This window comes from Amblyomma americanum, chromosome 3 (genome assembly GCF_052857255.1).
Source record: "Amblyomma americanum isolate KBUSLIRL-KWMA chromosome 3, ASM5285725v1, whole genome shotgun sequence".
In the NCBI taxonomy this organism is placed as follows: Eukaryota; Metazoa; Arthropoda; class Arachnida; order Ixodida; family Ixodidae; genus Amblyomma; species Amblyomma americanum.
In genome coordinates this window covers 208,388,580-208,409,109 of record NC_135499.1, presented here as the reverse complement: position 1 = coordinate 208,409,109, position 20,530 = coordinate 208,388,580, and the positions used below count along the sequence as shown (strand labels likewise).

The window sequence follows — 20,530 nt, the reverse complement described above, 5'->3', positions numbered from 1 at the left end:
ACTTCAGTATGCCCTCAGTGTCTTTTTAATTGAAGGTGAGATATTGGAGATACATGAACGAACGAAACTCAAGAAATAAATTCGCACACTGATTCTGAATTGCGCATAGCGCTGTCCGGAGTGTAAGATGGTGCACATAGCTCCCGCAGAGCTTGAAGTCGCTCACTAAAAGCACAAAACAGTAATACAAACGTGGCTACGCAATGAACTCTACCCCGATTCTGAGACATGTATGGTGTTATCTCGTTTTTTTATATTTCACAAAATCAGGATATAGTGGGATTATGGCTTGCTCTGTCGAAGTCTTAAATTGTGCGCTGTACAACAGTGGCGTCTTAGTGGTTTGAGCGTCCACCTCGCTTGCGAGAGGTGCGGGGCTCGATCCCCACTGCCGCCTGGTACCCATCGGTGATACAATGAGTGCAAGCTTTCCCCTGGCCCGGTGTTCGGCTTCTCTGGGATGAAAAACTTGAAAAATGGATCTTTGACCCACCTTGTGTCAAGAATAATACCTTGCACCATGGAGCTCGTCGGCCAATTTAACATTTATTTGGCGCTGGCTGCAAGAACCTTGAACTGGTGAGCTCCTTTCCACAACTGGTATGACGTCATTCGATGACGTCGCAGTGAAAACTTTTTTTTTCGGGGGGGGGGGGGAGGAAATGGCGCAGTATCTGTCTCAGATATCGGCGGACACCTGAACCGCGCCGTAAGGGAAGGTATAAAGGAGGGAGTGAGAGACGAAAGGAAGAAAGAGGTACCGTAGTGGAGGGCTCCGGAATAATCTCGACCACCTGGGGATCTTTAACGTGCACTGACATCGCACAGCACAAAGGCGCCTTAGTGTTTCGCCTCCATCGAAACGCAGCCGCGGCGATCGGGTTCGAATTCGGAAACTCCTGATCAGTAGCATAGCGCGCTAACCACTGAGCCACCGCGGCGGTTTCGACGTCGTAGTGCCGGGGCAGTTTTTTTTCCTTCCTGAAGTTTCACCTTCGGGGCAATATGCGCATTCGCAGTGGCTATTCGTGAGCGCCGTTGTGCGGACGCACAAGTGTTGCGGCAAAAATGGTGCAGCGGAGACCCTATACGGGTCCTGCAGAATGTCCTTATTCAAAAACTGCAGTCGTGTCCGCTATTTTCGGACGGCACTACTGCTGGAGCGCGTGAGCATTTGCTGTCTGTATAAGCTCTTACTACGCATTTTAACGCTAAGCGCGACCGAGCTAACCTGCCGGAGTCAGCCACCGCGATGCCTCAAGTGGTTACGGCGTTCGGCTGGTGAGCCCCAGGACGCGGCATAAAACCTCAACCTCTGCGGCCGCGGTTCGGTGTCGGCAAAATAGAATACCTATATCGCTGAAGTACCGTGTTAAACCAAACAGGGACCAGCTCTCACCGAAAACTGAGATTTTAAACGCTTTTAAAAGATACAAAAATTAATTTCGGACTAAGAAGAAAACTTTAAGAAAAATCACCGAAAACAGAGTTTTAAGAAATTATTAAAAATACAGGTGTCGCCATCGCCAACAGATTTTGGAAGTAAAATGCATGCGGCTAATGTGATTTTCGGACGCAGATTAGAGGCTAGTTGCACCGCCATTCACTGCAAACCTTGTCAAGCCCTCCTTTCAAGTACGAACGTCAAGAGTTCGACGTCACTGGCAGGAAGATTTTTCACTCTAACTTTCTTGCCGTTAAATGGGTATTTTACTGCCGCGGGCGAACGCTAACGGAGCCGGTAGGAGCCAGAGAAGAAACTATTGTTAAGAGCGATAATTGTATTGAGGGGCTATTATCATCATCATCATCGGCCAGACTACGCCCACTGTAGGACAAATGCCTCTCCGATATCTCTCACCTGACGGGCTGGCCGTCGACAGCGGCGTTGGACAGTGCGATGACGTCTTTAGGCACGCGCAGTGTGAGCTGAACCGCTGCCGTCCAGCCGCTCTCTTCGAAGCAGGGAAAGACCGCATGGGCTTCGCCTGCCTTGAGTTCCATGCGGCTCAGTCTGCGTATCGTTCAGGAATGCAGGAAATCGTTGATCTGAACATTAGGCCACACTACTTGTCGATATGCGGTGCATCCTAGTTCATATGGCTGACCGTGTAATAGCTGAGTGGCTTGTACCGATCGATAGTCAGTCATTTTGAAAACGCTGATCGATCGAGTCAGCAAGGAACGTTTGCTGGCTGCAAACTGTTACAGCTCAAGAGCCCAAGACGGGACATGTCTATCAGTGTGACACTACTCTTGGCATCACTTCTTTCTAGAGGAAATGGTGATGTCAGGAATTTGAATGATTTTTTAGCACGATATTCGTTGACAATGTGGAAGCTTTAAACGTCGCTACCACAGCTATTGAGGTTTATTGGCACTTGCCATAGAACGAAAATTAAGCGCGTGCAGACAATACATTAAGGTGATACCAGCATCGTGCGTGGAAACGCAGTTTGTCCACAGAAAATTGGAGTTATCAAAGTTTACCGACTTTTGTAAATAAAGATATGTAACAAAGTGCGCGAGGACATCAAGCATATGCCATTGACACCCCTCAAATTGCAGCGTTCGTAGCTTGAGCACAAACTTCTTTCTTTTTCTGAAGAAACACACAGATTTGGGCACGTCAGCCTGCACCTATGCTCGTGCCGTTTTCATCAGGTTTACCACTACATCGTGTGCAGAAACTCTATCACGAGCTCACAGCTCACACCCTGGACCAGTTGAGGCTATTCGTTTCTGCAAGCATGGTATTAGTTGGTGACAGCGCGTAGAGACAAAAGGCCTCTGAAAGGCGCCGAGCGACTTAAAGTCGCTTTCGAATGGCAAGGCACGATTCTGCTATTCGAAAGCGACCTTAAGTGGCACGAATCTGGACTCATTGCCCTCAACGCTGGGCCTTGCTGGCATTTATAGCCTATAGCCGGCACAGGCCTGCATATGTCCATACGGCTCTCTTATGCCTAAGGACACATTTCCCAATATATATATATATATATATATATATATATATATATATATATATATATATATATATATATATATATATATATATATATATATATATACACAACCTGATGCATTACCTGACGAAGGAAGGCCGGGCCCCAGCCGAAACGTCGTTAATAAATCTGTTTCCGTTCGTGTGCCCCTTTTTCTGCATGAGAAATTTCTGGATCCGGGAAGACTTTTGTGAAGTATATATATATATATATATATATATATATATATATATATATATATATATATATATATATATATATATATATATATATATATATATATATATATATATATATAGGCGTGTATATGTATTACTATTTCTGAAAGGGGACGGTTTTCAGTGGTAGAGCAACTGGGCTCCAAAAAACTCACCGAAATGAATATTTTTTTACTTTGTTCAATATTTCTGAATACCATAAAATTTCGTCGTGCAAAAACAACGTAGACATTTTCTTTTTGTGCCCGAATATATCACACAAGTGTACATGCATGCTCTGTAGAACAGTGACTAGCGTCAAGCCACAATTTCAATCTGGCTTGAAGCGCCATCTCACAAAGTGTTTCCAAAAGAGGAAGGAGGGGTGGGCAAGAGGGAGACTTCTATAAGAAAACGGCACTGGCTTCAGTGCTTTCGACGAAAAATGTCAAGAATTACATTGTGCCTACGGGACCGCTGCCCCAACCAATGGCTTCCTCCGACAGTACCCCATAAATCTTCCCCTGTGGACAAGATCCCACCTACATCCCTAACCACGGCGGAGTCATACTGGGGGACTCTCCTGGCCAGCTCCGCTGCTGCTGACCAGCGCCGGATAATTACCGACGCCCTGAAGCGCATAGCTCTCCAAGGGCTGTCCTTTGCCCTGTAAGGGCAGCCCCCTAAGGGTTGCTCCGTGCCGTGTTATGGGGTTTGCCCCCCTCTGTATTTGGCAATAAATGTTTGCACCTCCACCACCTCTAAACGTGATCGCTTTGCACAAGGGAAGACTACGCTTTACCCACAACCGTAACCCGCAGAAAGCGCCACTCACGCTGCGTCTAACGTGATGGGTCCGTCAGCGCCGGAGCTCTTGTACTCGTGCTCTGTGATCAGGGTGTACGTTTTGTCCTTCTTGAGCGGCTCCGTGACGAGCACGACCAGGAAGTCTTTGCTGGGGCTCACGCTAGTAATGGCCACGGCCAGCGGAGGCTTGTCGGCACCGCCCGATGAGTCCACGAGTGCCATCAGAAGATTCTCAGAGGCGCTTGCCTTGGCTTTCAGCACCAGCTTGTTGGTATCCTTCGCGGGTTTCAGCGTGGCCTCCACTCTGCCCTTCACCTGGAGTGTGGAGCCGAGGGTGGGTCCTGTTGGGCAAGAGGGAAAGACTAAAGTTGAGGGTTGGAGCAAAGAAGGCGGGGAAGCTAGTGAGTAATGTATAGGTGCGCGCGCAGGCAGCGCAACTGCGCATGACCAAACTGTTGCTCGCCAAATGTGGCGCTCAGGTGTAGCGCCTGTTTTCGTGTAGCCGTAGCCTTGCGCTGTACCGAGAGGTAGCGCATGCTCGTATCCGTTGTTCTATGATGTGCCCCTTTTGAAGCGTTGTTATGGTCCGGAATAAACCGGTTTTTTTGTACTAACTGTGCGTGTGTCCCGTTCCAGGAAGGCGAGGCCTTCATCTTTTACGTGCGTTGGTGCGTTCGGACTTTTTTGGGGTGGGGTATTGGTCGATTGCAGCTTTGTTCGCCGTCCAGCGGGCAGGGGGATATGACGTCACGTCTAATAGTTACTTCCGCTGGGGGCCAGCAGAGAGGCTTCTGGTAGCTGATATTCGCAAGCGTCCCGTTTACGTTTTTTTTATTTTTACAGTTTCGAGCGCGCAGTGTATAAATCAAAGCTTGCATACGAGTGGGGACCATGGCTGAGATGTACAGCAATTTACAAAACCTAGGTTCAAGCTGGAGCCTGTTAAGCTACAACGTCTCGGGTGGAGATCGGCAGTCGATACAGTCTCTCATGGTAGTCCCATACTTAACATGCTGTTTTTCCTGTAACGACATGCGGTTTCGTGGAAGGTGTCACTTTATCGCGACACGCGCTACCCTGCTCTGTGGAAGAGTGGAATAGATTTTCGCGTTTCTGTGGTATTTACTGTCTACTTAGACGTCCCTATCACTGGCCTATATCCTAAATGAATGTTCGTGTGACTCATGCTTCTTCAGGATTCTTTTTTTATATACTTAGACATGCAAGCTATGCCCGCATGTGTGAGGGGAGCGTCTTACGTTTTGCGGGGTTGTTTTTTTGACGTAATTATATGTCGTCTTTGCACAGTGTCGGCGCCGTATAAATGCAATACATAAGGTATTCGTGTCTCCACTTTGCCGACAGTGTGGTAGTAGAGCTGCTCCTACATGAGCGACTGAACCTAAAGAAGGCTCCAGTGTATAGGGCGCCCATGTTAACTCTGTGCTTCACGGTGGTGTATCGAGGCCTGTCTCGAAGTATTGACATTTTTATCGCATATACAGAATGAAAGGAAGCGGCGTTCTGGATTAGTGTTCCTGTATATGCTCCCGCAGGGAGCAGAGTTGCGCGAAGGTCCGCCATTTTGTTCCAAGCTGTGCGGGAAAGCAGCTCCTCAAGCGCACAGGCGCTGGGATCATGACGGGGCTGGCGTTGTAGAGCAGTTCGCTTTTTTTAAAGCTTAGAAACGGCGCCAGAATGCAGACATCCTTTTTTCCTTTTACTGTCTCAGTGCTCAGGGATCAATGCTAAGCCCATCTTACTTCGTTGAAAAAAACGCCGGAAAAATAATCTGATTCGCCGAAAATATCATACAGCATGACAGAAAGATCGCGGAATGACAGCGATAGCTCGCGGTACAGACATTAATGGCGCAGAAATGCTTGGAAATGAAAAACCTGCATCAGTTGTGCGATGAAGAGAAGTTTGGTAATGCATCTCCCTGCAAAACCACATTGAAATACATTATTCTATAGGGTTGCGACCACCGATGTTGCACGAAGCTTGTGAAACCACGCTGCATACGATGTGAATGCGGGCAGTCTAAAACAATGCATTTTGCAAGCAAGTAAATCTAACCTACCAAAGGCACAGATATCGCAAACTCGCGCGCCTATCTTTCACAAAATATACGTACCATTTGTTGCTCTGACTTCTAGCCCTCCACTGCATTTTTCCTATGCCATGGTCATCTTTTCAAGCCAAACACATCACGTGCCGTACTTCTTTAACATCCGAAAGTTAGAGAAGCCTGCCTTAAGTCACTGCAGCTTAATTGTGGTATACGGGTTTCCAAGGATCTCGAAAAATGATGTGTATCTCTTGCTGGTGCTGTTATTCGCTCGTTTTTTTCTAAGCCCTATTGCGTTTTCTCTTGACCTACTTTAATTATATGTACCTTCTCGGCATTCTGAAATATCTTTGTTTTGGACTGCGCCATGGTTTTACTCAAGGAAAAAACTTATCTGAATATCCAATTTTGCTTTCAAGTATTTCATTCTATTTTTCTTCCCCTCTCCTCCAGTGTTAACATCCTTGTCAGTGGAACCTTAAGGGTATTCTTAACAAATAAAATAGTTAAATAGCCTATGCAAAGCTAATTGTTCACTGCGTAGAAAGCTTTGCCGCTTTCGGTACGGTTCTTGCAGTTTGGCGCACTGCACCCCGTCATAGTTGGAGGCTACCGTCACTGCACACTATCAAAATATATACAACTGGAGCGCATGGAAAAGGCGGGAACACACCACAGCCGACCGCACCGAACGCGTCCGATCACGATGGCAGCCGAGAGGGTACTAGGGCTGGCGAGGAACCGGCGTAGCGCCTGGAAAGTCGGCTCCTCCACTTCAATATGGAACAAACGTCGTCAGCAGAATCACGTGACGGCCGCTCGGCGAATGGCGTCAAGAGCGGCGCGAGGAAAACAGTCGCGCAACTCTGCTCCCTGCGGGAGCATATACAGGAACACTATTCTGGATCAGTTCACAGCGCCACATGGAGGCCGTACACATCGCTCACTCTGCAGTAGAGCAGATGATTTGCGTGTCACATCAAAAATCACATCTTGGGAGCAATTTAAAACACTAATGGTATCCTTTGGCTCCGCTTAGCTTGTAACCAATCGGTCAGGCAGAATCAAAAATGGAAGCAAACCGACGCAGTGCGGTAGCGAAGCACGGTTCCTCACGAAATGGTGACTACAGCTTTGAGAAAAAAATTAGTTGGATGCACCTAGATATCTCTTAACTGCGGGAAGGCGAAAGCCGTTTGCGACTCATTGCACAGATTTTAATTTGAGCGGCGACGTCACGCCGCGCATGCGCAGTTGTTGCTTGGCGGCGGGTCCCACCACCCGCCACAGTGGGCAGTTTGCTCACAGTCTAGTTGGCAGGCTGGGATCACGTGAGAAGGTCACGTGACCTAGGATGTAACGGGCGGACATGGTCACGTGACCTAGGATGTGATGGACGGACACCGCGAGGTCACGTGACCGGACGGATGCACACCGCGAGTATGAGCCATTAAAGGCTTTCGCTTTAAAATAGGGAGAGATGGCGGGTGCATACTCCAGTCCCGATAATGGGCCCAGCGCAAAAACGATGCCACAGCGCAGGCGCGAATGTTCCACGTGCGGCCTTTTGAGTCACGTGCTGTAGCTTCTCAGCCCGCACCGTCCTACGCTCTGATACCGAACACTAAACTCTACATCGGTGGGTTGTTTCGGTGTGCTCTATGCTTAGGGGACACTGGACACACTGAGGCTTCAATGATCACAGCGTTTTAATTACTGTAAGGTATCAATGGATCTACGCGGCACTGCACTGCGCGGTTAATTCCGTGAGCCAGCATTGCGCCCGTGTTTTCTCGGTATAGGCGGAGGATCGAGGCGGGAGGCGCCAGTAACACCAGCTTTCTCTATAGCTACAAGGCGTAAGATGCTGCTTGCCCGGACCGGAAATGCATACCACAAAGCACGCGCTGATGACGCGCGTATGCAGGATGGCGAAACGAATAGAAATAACGATGCAACGCGTCGCGCAGGAAGGATGACGCATTCGGTACCGACTGCGGCTTCCCGAGCCCTTTGAGAACAGGGCGACGGTAAAAGGGAAGGCCGGTATCCGTGACCAGACTTAGAAACTACGATGCATGTGCTCGGATGGCAACAAAGAGTGCGCAAGCGACTACCTCACGGGGTCAGCGCTTTCGCGTTATAGGGACAACGTGCGGCATGCATTCCTCAAGAATCACAAGGAAAGACATACGGTGAAGGCGGAGATTATTCAGGTGCTTTGTTCGGGCGGGCGTGCAATTAAGGAACGTTGACGAGCGCTTGACAAAAGTTCGGCTGGTTCCGGTCCTTTAGTGACGCTAGCATGGAAAACCAGAGATGTCGCGAAAGCGTGCGCGTCAAGTGCAGAGAAGGAGTTTAGGGTTTTGCAGGTTTTTCCTCCACTTCGGAAAAGTTTCATGAACGCGTTAAGTACGAGGGGCTTGACACGCCGTAAGAGACTAATCTTTCTGGTCGTTTGTTGTGATTGGGTGTACTCTGAATGTTGGCCGGACTCCTAGGGCTTAACCCTGAGCCCGGGTGCCCGGTCCGGAGTAGTGCTGTAAGGTCTGATGCTCTGCACCATCGGCCCGGCCGAGAAGGGACTCTCTCCCGGTTAGAGAGTTCAAATGCTTTACCCCTTTTGAAGTTGGCACGTATATCATTCGTTGTAATTAAGTTGTGTGTAAACTTCTGGTTAACCATGTAACCTTCGTCCCCAATACATTCTCTTTGCCTCTGGCAAGTTCCGTCTCCGACGATCGTGCATTTTTGGAGCAGGAGAACCACTACCCGTGACATTACATGTCACTCCAGCCACCGGCTGGCGTCGAAGGAAGCGGACCAATGAAACATTACTGACAGAGGCTACTTTCTATCAAAAAGATTTTATAAGATCGAAAAAGAAAAGTGATATGAAAATCAGCTACCACCGACCCGCACTACTGTCACCAACTGCAGTGACGCCAACATTCCGTTATCTATAAGCTGGAGCACACCCACGATGCACTTAGCGTCACGATCAACATTTCGAATTTGAACTGGCGTGGAAAAATATTCTAACTTGCTACTCTTCATACCTGAGTGATAAACCCGTCTTTACCGCTGGTCAAGTGACAACAGCGGCACAAAAATGCAAATTGATCGGAAGAAAATTTGAGAATTGCTCTCGGTGTCCGTTTGGAAAATGCTTATACCATGTCCTGGCTCAGAGCTCCTAGATGACACGAGTTGTGAAACTGCGCTTCAAAAAGTGGCTAGTTACTGTAGCCACTTTCCGGGGTGTTAAGTTAAGCGGCAACTTCAAGGGCCCTTCCTGGGCGTACGCGCTCAGCGTCGGCGCTATTGGCGTACGCCAAAACCGGTCTGCGCATGCGTACTGCGGGAGACGCCAGCGAGCCTCGGTGAGGCGCCGATATCTGTCCGTGCTAGATATCGGCGTCAGCGCACGGGCGCTCGCGTACGCTTTATTACAATGGGAGGATCGCGGGGCTCTCGGTGGCTCTTTTCTTCATGGCTAGGGCGCCTCGATGCCAGCTATTCCTTTCGGCTCTGGCGCCGACTCATCCCCTGCTGACCGGCCGTGCACGAGGGGTAGAACAGTGACAGTGCATCGCGCATTTCGGACGCTGCCAAAAGCCTTCGGAAATGGGGAGAAGTACCCCGAACTGCCTTGACAGAGTTTTAAGGGGCCGATGACCTTTCCCCGCTGAGGGGATTCCTTTTCACTGTCAGCGGAGACAGCAGAGCCGATGCGTGGGCGCCTCTATGGCGCCTCGATGGAAAGCACATGCAGCGAGCTGCGTACGCGAAATCGCGCGCCCTGCACGTTCCAGGAGGCGCGGGGTCCACTGGGTCGGAACCCGGTGAGCCCTGGGATCCCCCCACTTGCATGTCCGGTGCCATTGCACTGCTATTGGTTCGAATTGGGCGAGAGCTGGTTTAGTAAAGCTCCGCCCAATTATCGAGGGGTTTAAAACCCGCTGCAAACAAAGTTGGAGGGAGCGCACCGAGTCTCAGTCTCGGCCGCTTTTAAACAGCCTTTTCTTTAAACTGCCTTATCCTCACTGCCTTGTATTTCAATGCCGCCTTTAATAAATAAGTTTTGTCTGCTAAGAAGTTGAAGCTGCAGCCCCAACCGGCAACGTGTCGCCAGACGAGCATACGAAGACCTGTAGGCTCTTCGTACTGCTAACCGCCGTGTATATATGATCACCAGTCAGTGCCATCATCATTCACCGCTCGCGACGAGCAACCGACCAGCCCAATCCGGCCATCCCATCAAAGAAGGGCAGGAAAGTTCAATTCGGGGGCTTACGAATGGTGGCGCCATCTGGCAGTAGTAAATAAAAGGTACTGCCGTATGTCCCGATTGTCTACTGAAAAGCCACCTCCGTCGAAATTCGAGGTGAAATTCTAGAGGCCAATGTACTGTGCGATGTCAGTACAAGTTAAGGAACCACAGGTGGACGAAATTTACGGAGCCCTTCACTGCGGCGTCCCTCATCGCCCGAGTCGCTTTGGGACGTTAAACCCCATAAACCATAAACTCTCTCCATTGCTTCTTTATTGCTAAATTAAATACTACTACGGTGGGACTAAGAAAAAAATACAAGGAAAGTGTTCAGGCCCGTGCTAATAAGTAAAATGGGCTGTGTGTTATATCAATGGATATTTGCTAATGCATTTGTTCCAATGATTTTGTTGGCAGGCGAGTATGCGTTTACCAACAATCGCAAAGTTTGGAACCTGAACGCAGCTTGCATTATTTAACACTTGCGGGGCGGCAATCCTTCAACAGTTTAATTTTGGCCACCTAGAACCACCGTTTTTGGATAGATGGGCACTATCGGATGTTTCGCAACTGGTAATATCAAAGAGCTCTGGTCTTGTCTTACCTGTGACGCTTAGGGTGACCGCATAACGCGTAGGCTTCACGTCTGCCAGCAGAGGCCCGTCGTGCGTCTCTTTGCCAATTTCCTGCTTTGAGGGATTGGTATCTATCTTCTTGTCGCCTCCGTCCGGCTTCTTGTCGCCTCCGTCCGGTTTCTTGTCGCCTCCGTCCGGCTTCTTGTCGCCTCCATCCGGCTTCTTGTCGCCCCCGTCCGGCTTCTTGTCGCCTCCGTCCGGCTTCTTGTCGCCTCCATCCGGCTTCTTGTCGCCTCCGTCCGGCTTCTTGTCGCCTCCGTCCGGCTTCTTGTCGCCTCCGTCCGGCTTCTTGTCGCCTCCGTCCGGCTTCTTGTCGCCTCCATCCGGCTTCTTGTCGCCTCCATCCGGCTTCTTGTCGCCTCCGTCCGGCTTCTTGTCGCCTCCGTCCGGCTTCTTGTCGCCTCCGTCCGGCTTCTTGTCGCCTCCGTCCGGCTGCTTGTCGCCTCCGTCCGGCTTCTTGTCGCCTCCGTCCGGCTTCTTGTCGCCTCCGTCCGGCTTCTTGTCGCCTCCATCCGGCTTCTTGTCGCCTCCGTCCGGCTTCTTGTCGCCTCCGTCCGGCTTCTTGTCGCCTCCGTCCGGCTTCTTGTCGCCTCCGTCCGGCTTCTTGTCGCCTCCGTCCGGCTTCTTGTCGCCTCCGTCCGGCTTCTTGTCGCCTCCATCCGGCTTCTTGTCGCCTCCGTCCGGCTTCTTGTCGCCTCCGTCCGGCTTCTTGTCGCCTCCATCCGGCTTCTTGTCGCCTCCGTCCGGCTTCTTGTCGCCTCCGTCCGGCTTCTTGTCGCCTCCGTCCGGCTTCTTGTCGCCTCCGTCCGGCTTCTTGTCGCCTCCGTCCGGCTTCTTGTCGCCTCCATCCGGCTTCTTGTCGCCTCCGTCCGGCTTCTTGTCGCCTCCGTCCGGCTTCTTGTCGCCTCCATCCGGCTTCTTGTCGCCTCCGTCCGGCTTCTTGTCGCCTCCATCCGGCTTCTTGTCGCCTCCGTCCGGCTTCTTGTCGCCTCCGTCCGGCTTCTTGTCGCCTCCATCCGGCTTCTTGTCGCCTCCGTCCGGCTTCTTGTCGCCTCCGTCCGGCTTCTTGTCGCCTCCATCCGGCTTCTTGTCGCCTCCGTCCGGCTTCTTGTCGCCTCCATCCGGCTTCTTGTCGCCTCCATCCGGCTTCTTGTCGCCTCCGTCCGGCTTCTTGTCGCCTCCGTCCGGCTTCTTGTCGCCTCCGTCCGGCTGCTTGTCGCCTCCCGCTGGCGTGCTCTCGCTTCTAGCAACGGTGACAACACGCGGCCCGCGCGTGGTGTACCGAATGCCGAGCGCCACGCCAATCAGCACCGGGATTAGGAGTACCAGTAGGCCCACTGTTACGGGACTGACGCCATCCTTGCGCTTCTCACCTTTGGCAGTTGTGTTAGCCTGCGAGGACCGTTTGGGTAAGCCAAGTTTAGAACGAAGTATTTAACTGCAAAGCTTCTGCAACGGGGCTGCAAGTTTGAGCCAGTAGCTATGCAGCAGTCCGAGGCTGCAGCATGTAATGCAGCAAAAATGGAGAGGAGAAAAAGGGACCGCGAGACCGCCGACTTGGAAGTAGTTTAATAATTACTAAACAAGACCAAACGTCTAAGCGTGCATCCCAAAACCTGTGAACAATTGTCCTTAAACCTCTTTCTATCAACAATGCACTGATCCGGAGTTCTCGGGCTCGAACCCGAACGCGGCGGCTGCGTTTTTATGGAGGAAAAACGCTAAGGCGCCCGTGTGCTGTGCGATGTCAGTGCACGTTAAAGATCCCCAGGTGGTCGAAATTATTTCGGAGCCCTCCACTACGGCCCCTAATTCTTCCTTTGTTCTTTCACTCCCTCCTTTACCCTTCCCTTACGGTGCGGTTCAGGTGTCCAACGATATATGAGACAGATACTGCGCTATTTCCTTTCCCCCCAAAACCAATTAAAAAAAAACAATGCATTGAGAAGGCGCATAGTACGTCATGTCAGATTGGAGTGCATCAGAATGTGTTCTCGTCAACGAAATGAGCAAAATTCATCGTTTCACGATCATCATCATAAGCCTGACTACGCCTACTTCACGACAAAGGGCCTCTCCCATATCAGCCCAATTAAGCCTATCCTGTGCCAGCTGCGACCACCTTATTCCCGCAATCTCCCTAATCTCATCCCACCACCTTACATTCTGTCGCCCATTGCTATGCTTGCCTTCTCTTGGAATCCAGTCTATTACCAATGAAAGACTAAGCTGACGTACTTTTCTACCTCGTCTGATTTTGCTGAAACTTTCACGGTACGCTCCTCGCAGTTTTCTGTTTCTTCGTGCCAAGCTTGCAGTGGGGCGATGTTTCGTCGCAGCGCATATAAATTTTAAAATTTCCCATTTTGTGGCCTACGTCGGCAAGATTTATGCGGGAAACCATGCGTGTGTGACGTCACTGGACTCATGGCCGTCAATGTTCGCTCTGCGTTTGTTAAGGACAAAATTTTGTGCTGGCTTTTGGTCATTTCAGACAAATAATGACCTTGGCTCTCGCATACAGTCGCCAGTTTTGCCAATAAAGGCGTATACAATAGGCCAATATGCATTGTGACAGTATCTGTAACGTCATAGGATGGTCGGTCGTGACGTCACCTTTTGTTGGAAACCCAGTCTCGGTTTCCTGGTTTTTGCTTTCTTTAATACTTCTACTTGGTATTTTAGACATTTTTTTTTACCGGAGCGAAGAAGAAACTGTGAAGAATGTCGTGCGATTATAAACTCGAAATGTGCAAAAAGCCCCCTGAGTTGGCCGTTATAATGTCAATGAGTTATATGCTTCGCATTACAAAACCTGCCGATAACCATTCCCTCATCTTAATTTCAACTAGGATGTCATTAACTAGAGTTTTTTCCTTCATCAACTACGCTCTCTTCCTGTCTCTTACCGTTACACGTACCATTTTAATGCGAAAGCATTACTAGTCCCACTACGAGGAAAGCCGACTGCGTGGGTGTACTCACAGATGGTACAGAAGATCCCAGCGATGGCAAGAAAAATAGGGTGACATCATCAAGCGACAGGTGGTGGTTAAGCCACTCAAATGCTTCGATGCGTCAGCTTTGTCACATCGTCTCCTTCAACCGACCTTTGACAAGTGCCTTGGAACACATGGATTTCAAGGTCTTGCAATTCGCCGCTCCACCAACACCGTGGTCGTTTGGGTGCGCTCGTTATTCGATGGCGGCCGCCTGCCACTGCCTCATCACCATCATCATCACCATAGCGAGTCGGTTCTGCTGAACCACCTCAAAAATTGTCTGTTGAGGAGCAACCTTCAGGTGGCATTGCCGAATTGGATAAACGGCTTACAGTTCTGCAGGAGGAGGTGCATCAAAAACGGGCTTTACTTGCCGAATCGTCCTGTCGCCATACTAGTCACCAATCTCCTGCGACGCAGTCAAATGCGCACACATCGCTTGCCCCTTGTGGAACACTACAGCCTGCTCAGTTGACTTGTGTACAGCTGCATGCTCACCTTCGTGGCGCGACAACTGCAACAACTGACAAAGGTTGATAAATAACCTACCTTCGGTTACCTAAATATGGATTCAACATTGAACACCCATCGACATGCCTTACAATGAAACTGCCGGGCTTTCCTGCACAAGACAGGCGAGATCCGTCATCGATTGCGCCTAGGTAAACTTCCGGCGTGGGCATTACTTCTACAAGAGTCTAATGCTCTGTCCCTGCTTACTGGATTTACTGCTACTCCTGCCCAACTATTCCAGACAGCCGTCGCAATACTGCCTCAAGAACGCCCATGGAAAGGCCGCCGTATACGTAGCCACTTGGTGCCCTCAGACTGAAGGTCAACTGCGTCTTGGTGCAACAACTGCTGTGTCGCCTCCACCCCACTGACGTGGTTCTTGTGTCGTGCTGCATACGTCCCTAGAGAAGCAGAGCTCCTCGTCTACAGCTAGGATGGATAGCTCACCTTCACGGCGCATACCCGGACGTCCTATTTTGGTTGCCGGTGATTTTAATGCCCCGCATCAGACTTGGGGTTACCCCTGCGCTAGTGTACGGGGAAATATAGTGCGGGACACTTTTAATGAGGCAGAGTTCGTGCTTCTCAATTCCCCATGCACCGCAACCCGCTGATGGGGTCGTCCCCAGTCTCATCCATCCTCTCCAGACCTAACAAGGTGGTATGGTGCATGCCCTGTATCCTGGGGCCGAGAAATAGACTGTTGGGGCAGCGATCACCATCCATTGCTTATCGGTTTGGATCCTGATTCCCAGCGCCGCCGTAAGCGCTGTTGCCATGTCACAGAGTGGGACTTGTTCAGAACGGCACTCTACGACTGCCTGCTATCAGCTCCATCGAATCTGCGCAAAGTTTTGCGTGCAGCGCTTCAAAATGCCACTCATTCAAGTTGAGTGGGGGAAAGCCGACCGCCTCCGGGCCTGCGCCTTCTTCGGCTCTGAGCAGCCCGTCGTCGGGCGGATCTGGCGGTCACTCGAGATCCATCTTCGCCGCAACGCCGAGACACGTTACACCGGCTAACAGCTGCGGCGCCTTTCTCGCCAGCGATGGCAGGACTGGTGCGCGTCTCTTGGCCCATCGTCAACCGCTACATCGATATGGCGCACCTTTCGTCTCATGGGAATCGGCGAGCGTTTTAGAGACCCCGTAAGTTCAGCATGTCTTGCTTCGGGACAGACGCCCAGTCAGCTCGCTTCAGAGGTCGTCAAGACTTTATGTCCAGCTTTCAACCACCAGCGCCGTTCATCTACCTGAATACTCTTCCTTCAGAAGCGGGCTCGCCTCCAAGCAAACAGGACATTGAAGGTATACAGAAGCAGTTCACCGTGACTTCGTCTCTTGCAGTCGTGGATGAAACGAAACTGCGTCAAGCTCCTGAGCCGGATGGACTTACATATGAGGTTTTAAAAAATATCGAAGGCCCGGCATTGGAGTGGAGTGGTCCGCCGCTCCACGCGTGCTTTAATTCCACCGCGTGGATCCAACGTCCCTGGAGATTTAACTCGCCGTGAGGAGGTGGCGTTTAGGAGAATCCGGGTGGATGCTGCGCTGAGGCCTGCGGTCAGGGCCTCCTGGATATCACAGTCCCCGCTTCTGGACTGCCCCTTTCTGCCCCGCTTCTGCTGCAGAGGCGACGTTACCCCACTTTATGCTAACTTGCCCCGGACTTCGGGAGGCACGCAAGCGACACCTCGGCATTCAGGGTTACCAACACAGCCGACCACAAGACACCTGAATCTGGACCCATGGGCCCCAATACCAGGCGTTGTTGGAATTTATAGCCGACGCCGGCCTGCACATGTACCTCTAACCCTCTTATAGCGAAGGTTTACATTTGCGCATCAAAAAAGCAGCGTGTACAAGACCTGTCATCATAGCGTGTCGGCAGAGCGTGCCCGCATGAACTGTCAATAATCCATTATCTGGATAATTAATAGAATAGCTAATTGAATAAATATGTAATTGGTAGAAACTAAAAATTAAGTCACCCAAATAATTAATAAATTTGTTATTAACTCTTGAATAGAGTAATTAGCCGATTTCATCAATTTATTCAGAAATTATCTGTAACTTAATCGAATCCGTGAATTAGTTAAATACTGAAATAATTAAAAACAAATAATTTAGTCACAGTTAATTAAGTCGTGAAGACGAAGCGAAAGTCTGCCGCTGGCATTCACTTGTACCGCGAAAAAAGCGATACCACATTCTCAACTGCAACGAATCTGAATGATATAACGTTCTTCGTTCGGGTTCACCACATAGTGCTTAGGCGTGCACACGAATGCGCCCAATAGCTTCGGCAGTGTGAACGCTTGTGACTCGAGATAAGCTTTCAGAGGTGGCCTCGCAGCACATACTGGGGCCGTATTCCATAAGGATCCGTTATCGATTTTCCATTTCGAAACCATTTGATACTCTGGCATTGGTCATTGTAGCTCGGTGACGTCACTGCGACTTTTATGGGTATGGAAAGTGATTGGAACATTGGCTCATTGGCGACCGGACCTCGCCATGGGCTGCGTATCACATCCAATTGTTAATCGATTATCGATACGTGCGGCGAGTGGTGAAGGCTATCTTCGACGTGGGGACCAACTACCTTGCGATCTGTGCGATTTGCCCCTTGCTGCTGCCGTCGCGCTTACCGCAGTCCCAATGAAACGTAAAATAGGTATCCATTTCAGCGACTCAGACTATGAGGGACGCTGTTGGGAACGGCTCCGGACATTTCGACCGGCTGATGTTTTTTAACGTGCACTGGCATCGCACATTACACGGGTCTCTAGAATTTCGCCTCCATCGAAATGCGACCGCCGTGGCCGGGATCGAGCCCGCGCCTTTCGGGTCAGCAGCCGAACGCCGTAACCACTGAGCCACCACGGCGGCGCCCATTTCAAATGGATCCTTATAGATAACGAACATTGATCAACGTTTTTTGTACGCTCAGCAGGCTGTTTCTTACGGTAGGCATTGGAGCCTCTGTAGCGCAGGCTGCTCACAGGGTGTCGGGTAAGGCAGTGCTCGTAATAAGAGTTAGAGCGATCTGCCGTCCCCAGAAGGCGCACAGGAGTAGGACAAGCAAGGAATAGCGCTGAACTCACGTTGTACGACTGCATCTTGTTTTTCCGTCAGTTAGTAGGGGCAAAGGAAGCCGAGGTCGCCGAGAAAGGCCGTTCGCAGTTGTTCGCTGGAGCACGAGGAGCGTGTGATGCGTGATCTTCCTCTTCTAAGCATGCTATTCTGGCGACGCGGTGCGCGCGACTGCTTTGCAACGCCTTCCTCGTCATCGAAATTGTGGCCAAAGTGAAAGAAAATTAAATGAAAAGTGAGCCACGGAAAGAATGCGTTTGACTGTGGTCATTGCAAATGTTCAGCTGGAACATATTGCCACGAATATTTGCAGTGCTTGTGTGTTCATTCTCCAAAGCTGCCGACACGCCGCTTTATCACTTTGTTTGGGGATGCAAGACGCGACCAGAGTTGATCGCATCCAGGCGGAGTCGATTCTACCTTGTTCCAGAATGTTCAAGCAACTTTGCACGCTTTATCTCGAAAGTTCGCTATCAGCATTAAATTAAGCCCGACCGAGAGCGGCGGGAATTGTGCTCGATGATCGCCGAGCACGCTTGTTGCTTTTGCCGCCGCCGAGTCATTCAGTCCATTCTGGGCGCAGGTCGGCCCAATAAACAGCTTTTGGCTGTCTACCCCACTGTTTCGACTGTCATCACCATTACGTGACAATATGCACACAAACTAATGAGTGAGTGAGTGAGTGAGTGAGTGAGTGAGTGAGTGAGTGAGTGAGTGAGTGAGTGAGTGAGTGAGTGAGTGAGTGAGTGAGTGAGTGAGTGAGTGAGTGAGTGAGTGAGTGAGTGAGTGAGTGAGTGAGTGAGTGAGTATTATATATCGCATCCAGGCTCTTTAAAATGCAGGAAAAAACACACGTGCAAAGAAGGTCCACTGCCGCAAAAATGAATCACCGGTTGCCGAACCCACTTTCCGACTTTACTAAACGAGCTTGGGCCTGAAAGGAACATTGCAGATTTTGAGCAAATATTCTGAGCGAATCAATTAATTAGGTGAAGTCAGTAAATACTCTTACCTCCACGACATGGCTGCACACAATATGCCGCTACTTTCATCCATCTGTCGATTCTATCAATGCTGCAACTCTACAGAGCACTCTTTTTGGGATTTTTGCGGTATAGTGCACCAGTGATTTCAAGCACATGCAAGACGAATTTGCGTGCCCTGCAAGCTATACAAGGTCAGGCACTTTGCACATGCCTCGGTCTCCCTCGCAGCGTATCAGCAGTTGCTACCATTGCAATCGCCCGGGACTACCCACTCTCGACGTATATAACACTTGAAACCCTGCGGATACACATACGGCATCTAACAAGGATTCCGCAGCACCACCTTGTGTCAGTGGCGAATCAAAAACCACACGCAGCGTTTTCAAAGGTTATAGCAGCCCACCAGTCGTCCATCCCATCGCAGTTCACCCCGGCAGCACGGCCTTCCTCTGCGCTGTGGTGTCTGCGGGAGCCATCCGTGCGCCTTACAATCCCGGGCATAACGAAAAAATCGAACTTATCGACACCGGCCATTAAACAGTTGACACTCTGCCTACTCCACGCCGCATATAGTGACCGCACTCGTGTGTATACGCATGGTTCGGTCTCAGGTACAAGTTCAACCTACGCCGTGGTCATTCCTGCGAGACAGACCAGTATTATTCAGCAAACTTCGCATCGGACAACCTCCACTGGGTCAGAATTGGCCGCTCTTCGTGCGGCTGTGCAGTACATCGATGCACAAACACCCCACAAATGGGCTGTGTTCTGTGACTCAAAAGCAGCCTTACAGTGTCTTAATTCTGCTTTACGAAGTGGCGATCACGATCAACTCGTAGCTGAATTAAGACATCTCCAACACCAGGCGCAGGAAGAGGGTCATGACATCGTATTCCAGTGGATACCGGGACACTCTGGCATTGTTGGAAACGACGCAGCTGACGCTGCAGCTCGAGCGGCTCATGGCAGTGCCAACATTGTCTATATACCGTTGACAAGGGCCGACGCAGCAAGACATCTGCGAATGCTTGGCCGAAGAGAGCTTTTAGCGTCATGGTCCTCTACTAGAAACTCCACATGCCGTCTGCACCGCCTAGACCCCTTACTCCGACTCAGTCCTCCGTCCGGCCTCTCCCGCTGCGATGCTACGCTGTTGTGTCGCCTGTGGCTGGGAGTGGCGTTCACAAATGCCTACTCCCACTTAATCGCAATGGCAGACTCTCCTGCGTGTGAGATTTGTGGGTGCGACGAAACTACAGAACACCTTCTTTGTAACTGCCCTCGGTTTCAGCGTGAGCGTGCACTCCTGGCTGCAACACTCCGCCGTTTAGATCCTCGGCCCCTTACTGAGGCCAAGATTCTGGGTCCTTGGTGTAAGCCTTCATCGCAGAGGACAGCTTTGAAGGCACTTTTAAAGTTCTTGAAGGATTCAGGACTGAGTGCAAGATTGTGAACAATCAGTGTGTGCCCTGTGTACCCTGCAAGTAACGGCCAACGGACACGTGGAAAAGTGATCATATCCCTTTGTTCTCTCCCTTTTCTATCTCTCCCTCCGTTCCCCTCCCCACGTGTAGGGTAGCATACCGGGCGCTGCCTGGTTAACCTCCCTGCCTTTCCGTCCTTCTCTCTCTTTCTCTCTCATCCATCTGCCACGCACCACTATTTTTTTAACCTTGGATAAAGTTGCGTGAAACTCCCTGCTAAAGTATTGCAGTTATTTAGTTCTTTGATCGAAAACTTATCAATGGATTCGACATACTTTTTCAATACGGCCTGCCTCTGTTTATTGCATCTTCCTTAAAATTACTCGTGACAAATACTTTCCTCCAGGGATGGCACAAAAGATGCATCAAGGCATGCTGGGTTTTCTAAACCGAATTTTAATTTTATGTAACAGCAGCGTATTAGTGCTGCAGGTTTGAGTGAATTATGCAACGCTACGTCACAA

General features: G+C 50.4%; 1 protein-coding gene across 1 annotated transcript in view; it reads right to left on the bottom strand.

The window, feature by feature from the left end:
• The window catches only part of LOC144124366 (uncharacterized), a 51,093-nt gene extending 33,397 nt beyond the window's left edge, over window positions 1–17,696 (bottom strand). Inside the window, exons 1-4 of the mRNA XM_077656996.1 lie at window positions 17,608–17,696; window positions 10,958–12,380; window positions 4,038–4,350; window positions 1,862–2,014 (exon numbers count right to left, since the gene is read on the bottom strand). Of these exons, the coding sequence (XP_077513122.1) occupies window positions 1,862–2,014; window positions 4,038–4,350; window positions 10,958–12,380; window positions 17,608–17,622 (1,904 nt within the window). The 5' untranslated portion in view covers window positions 17,623–17,696. The remainder of the gene's footprint in view (window positions 1–1,861; window positions 2,015–4,037; window positions 4,351–10,957; window positions 12,381–17,607) is intronic.
• Window positions 17,697–20,530: the final 2,834 nt, after the last annotated feature.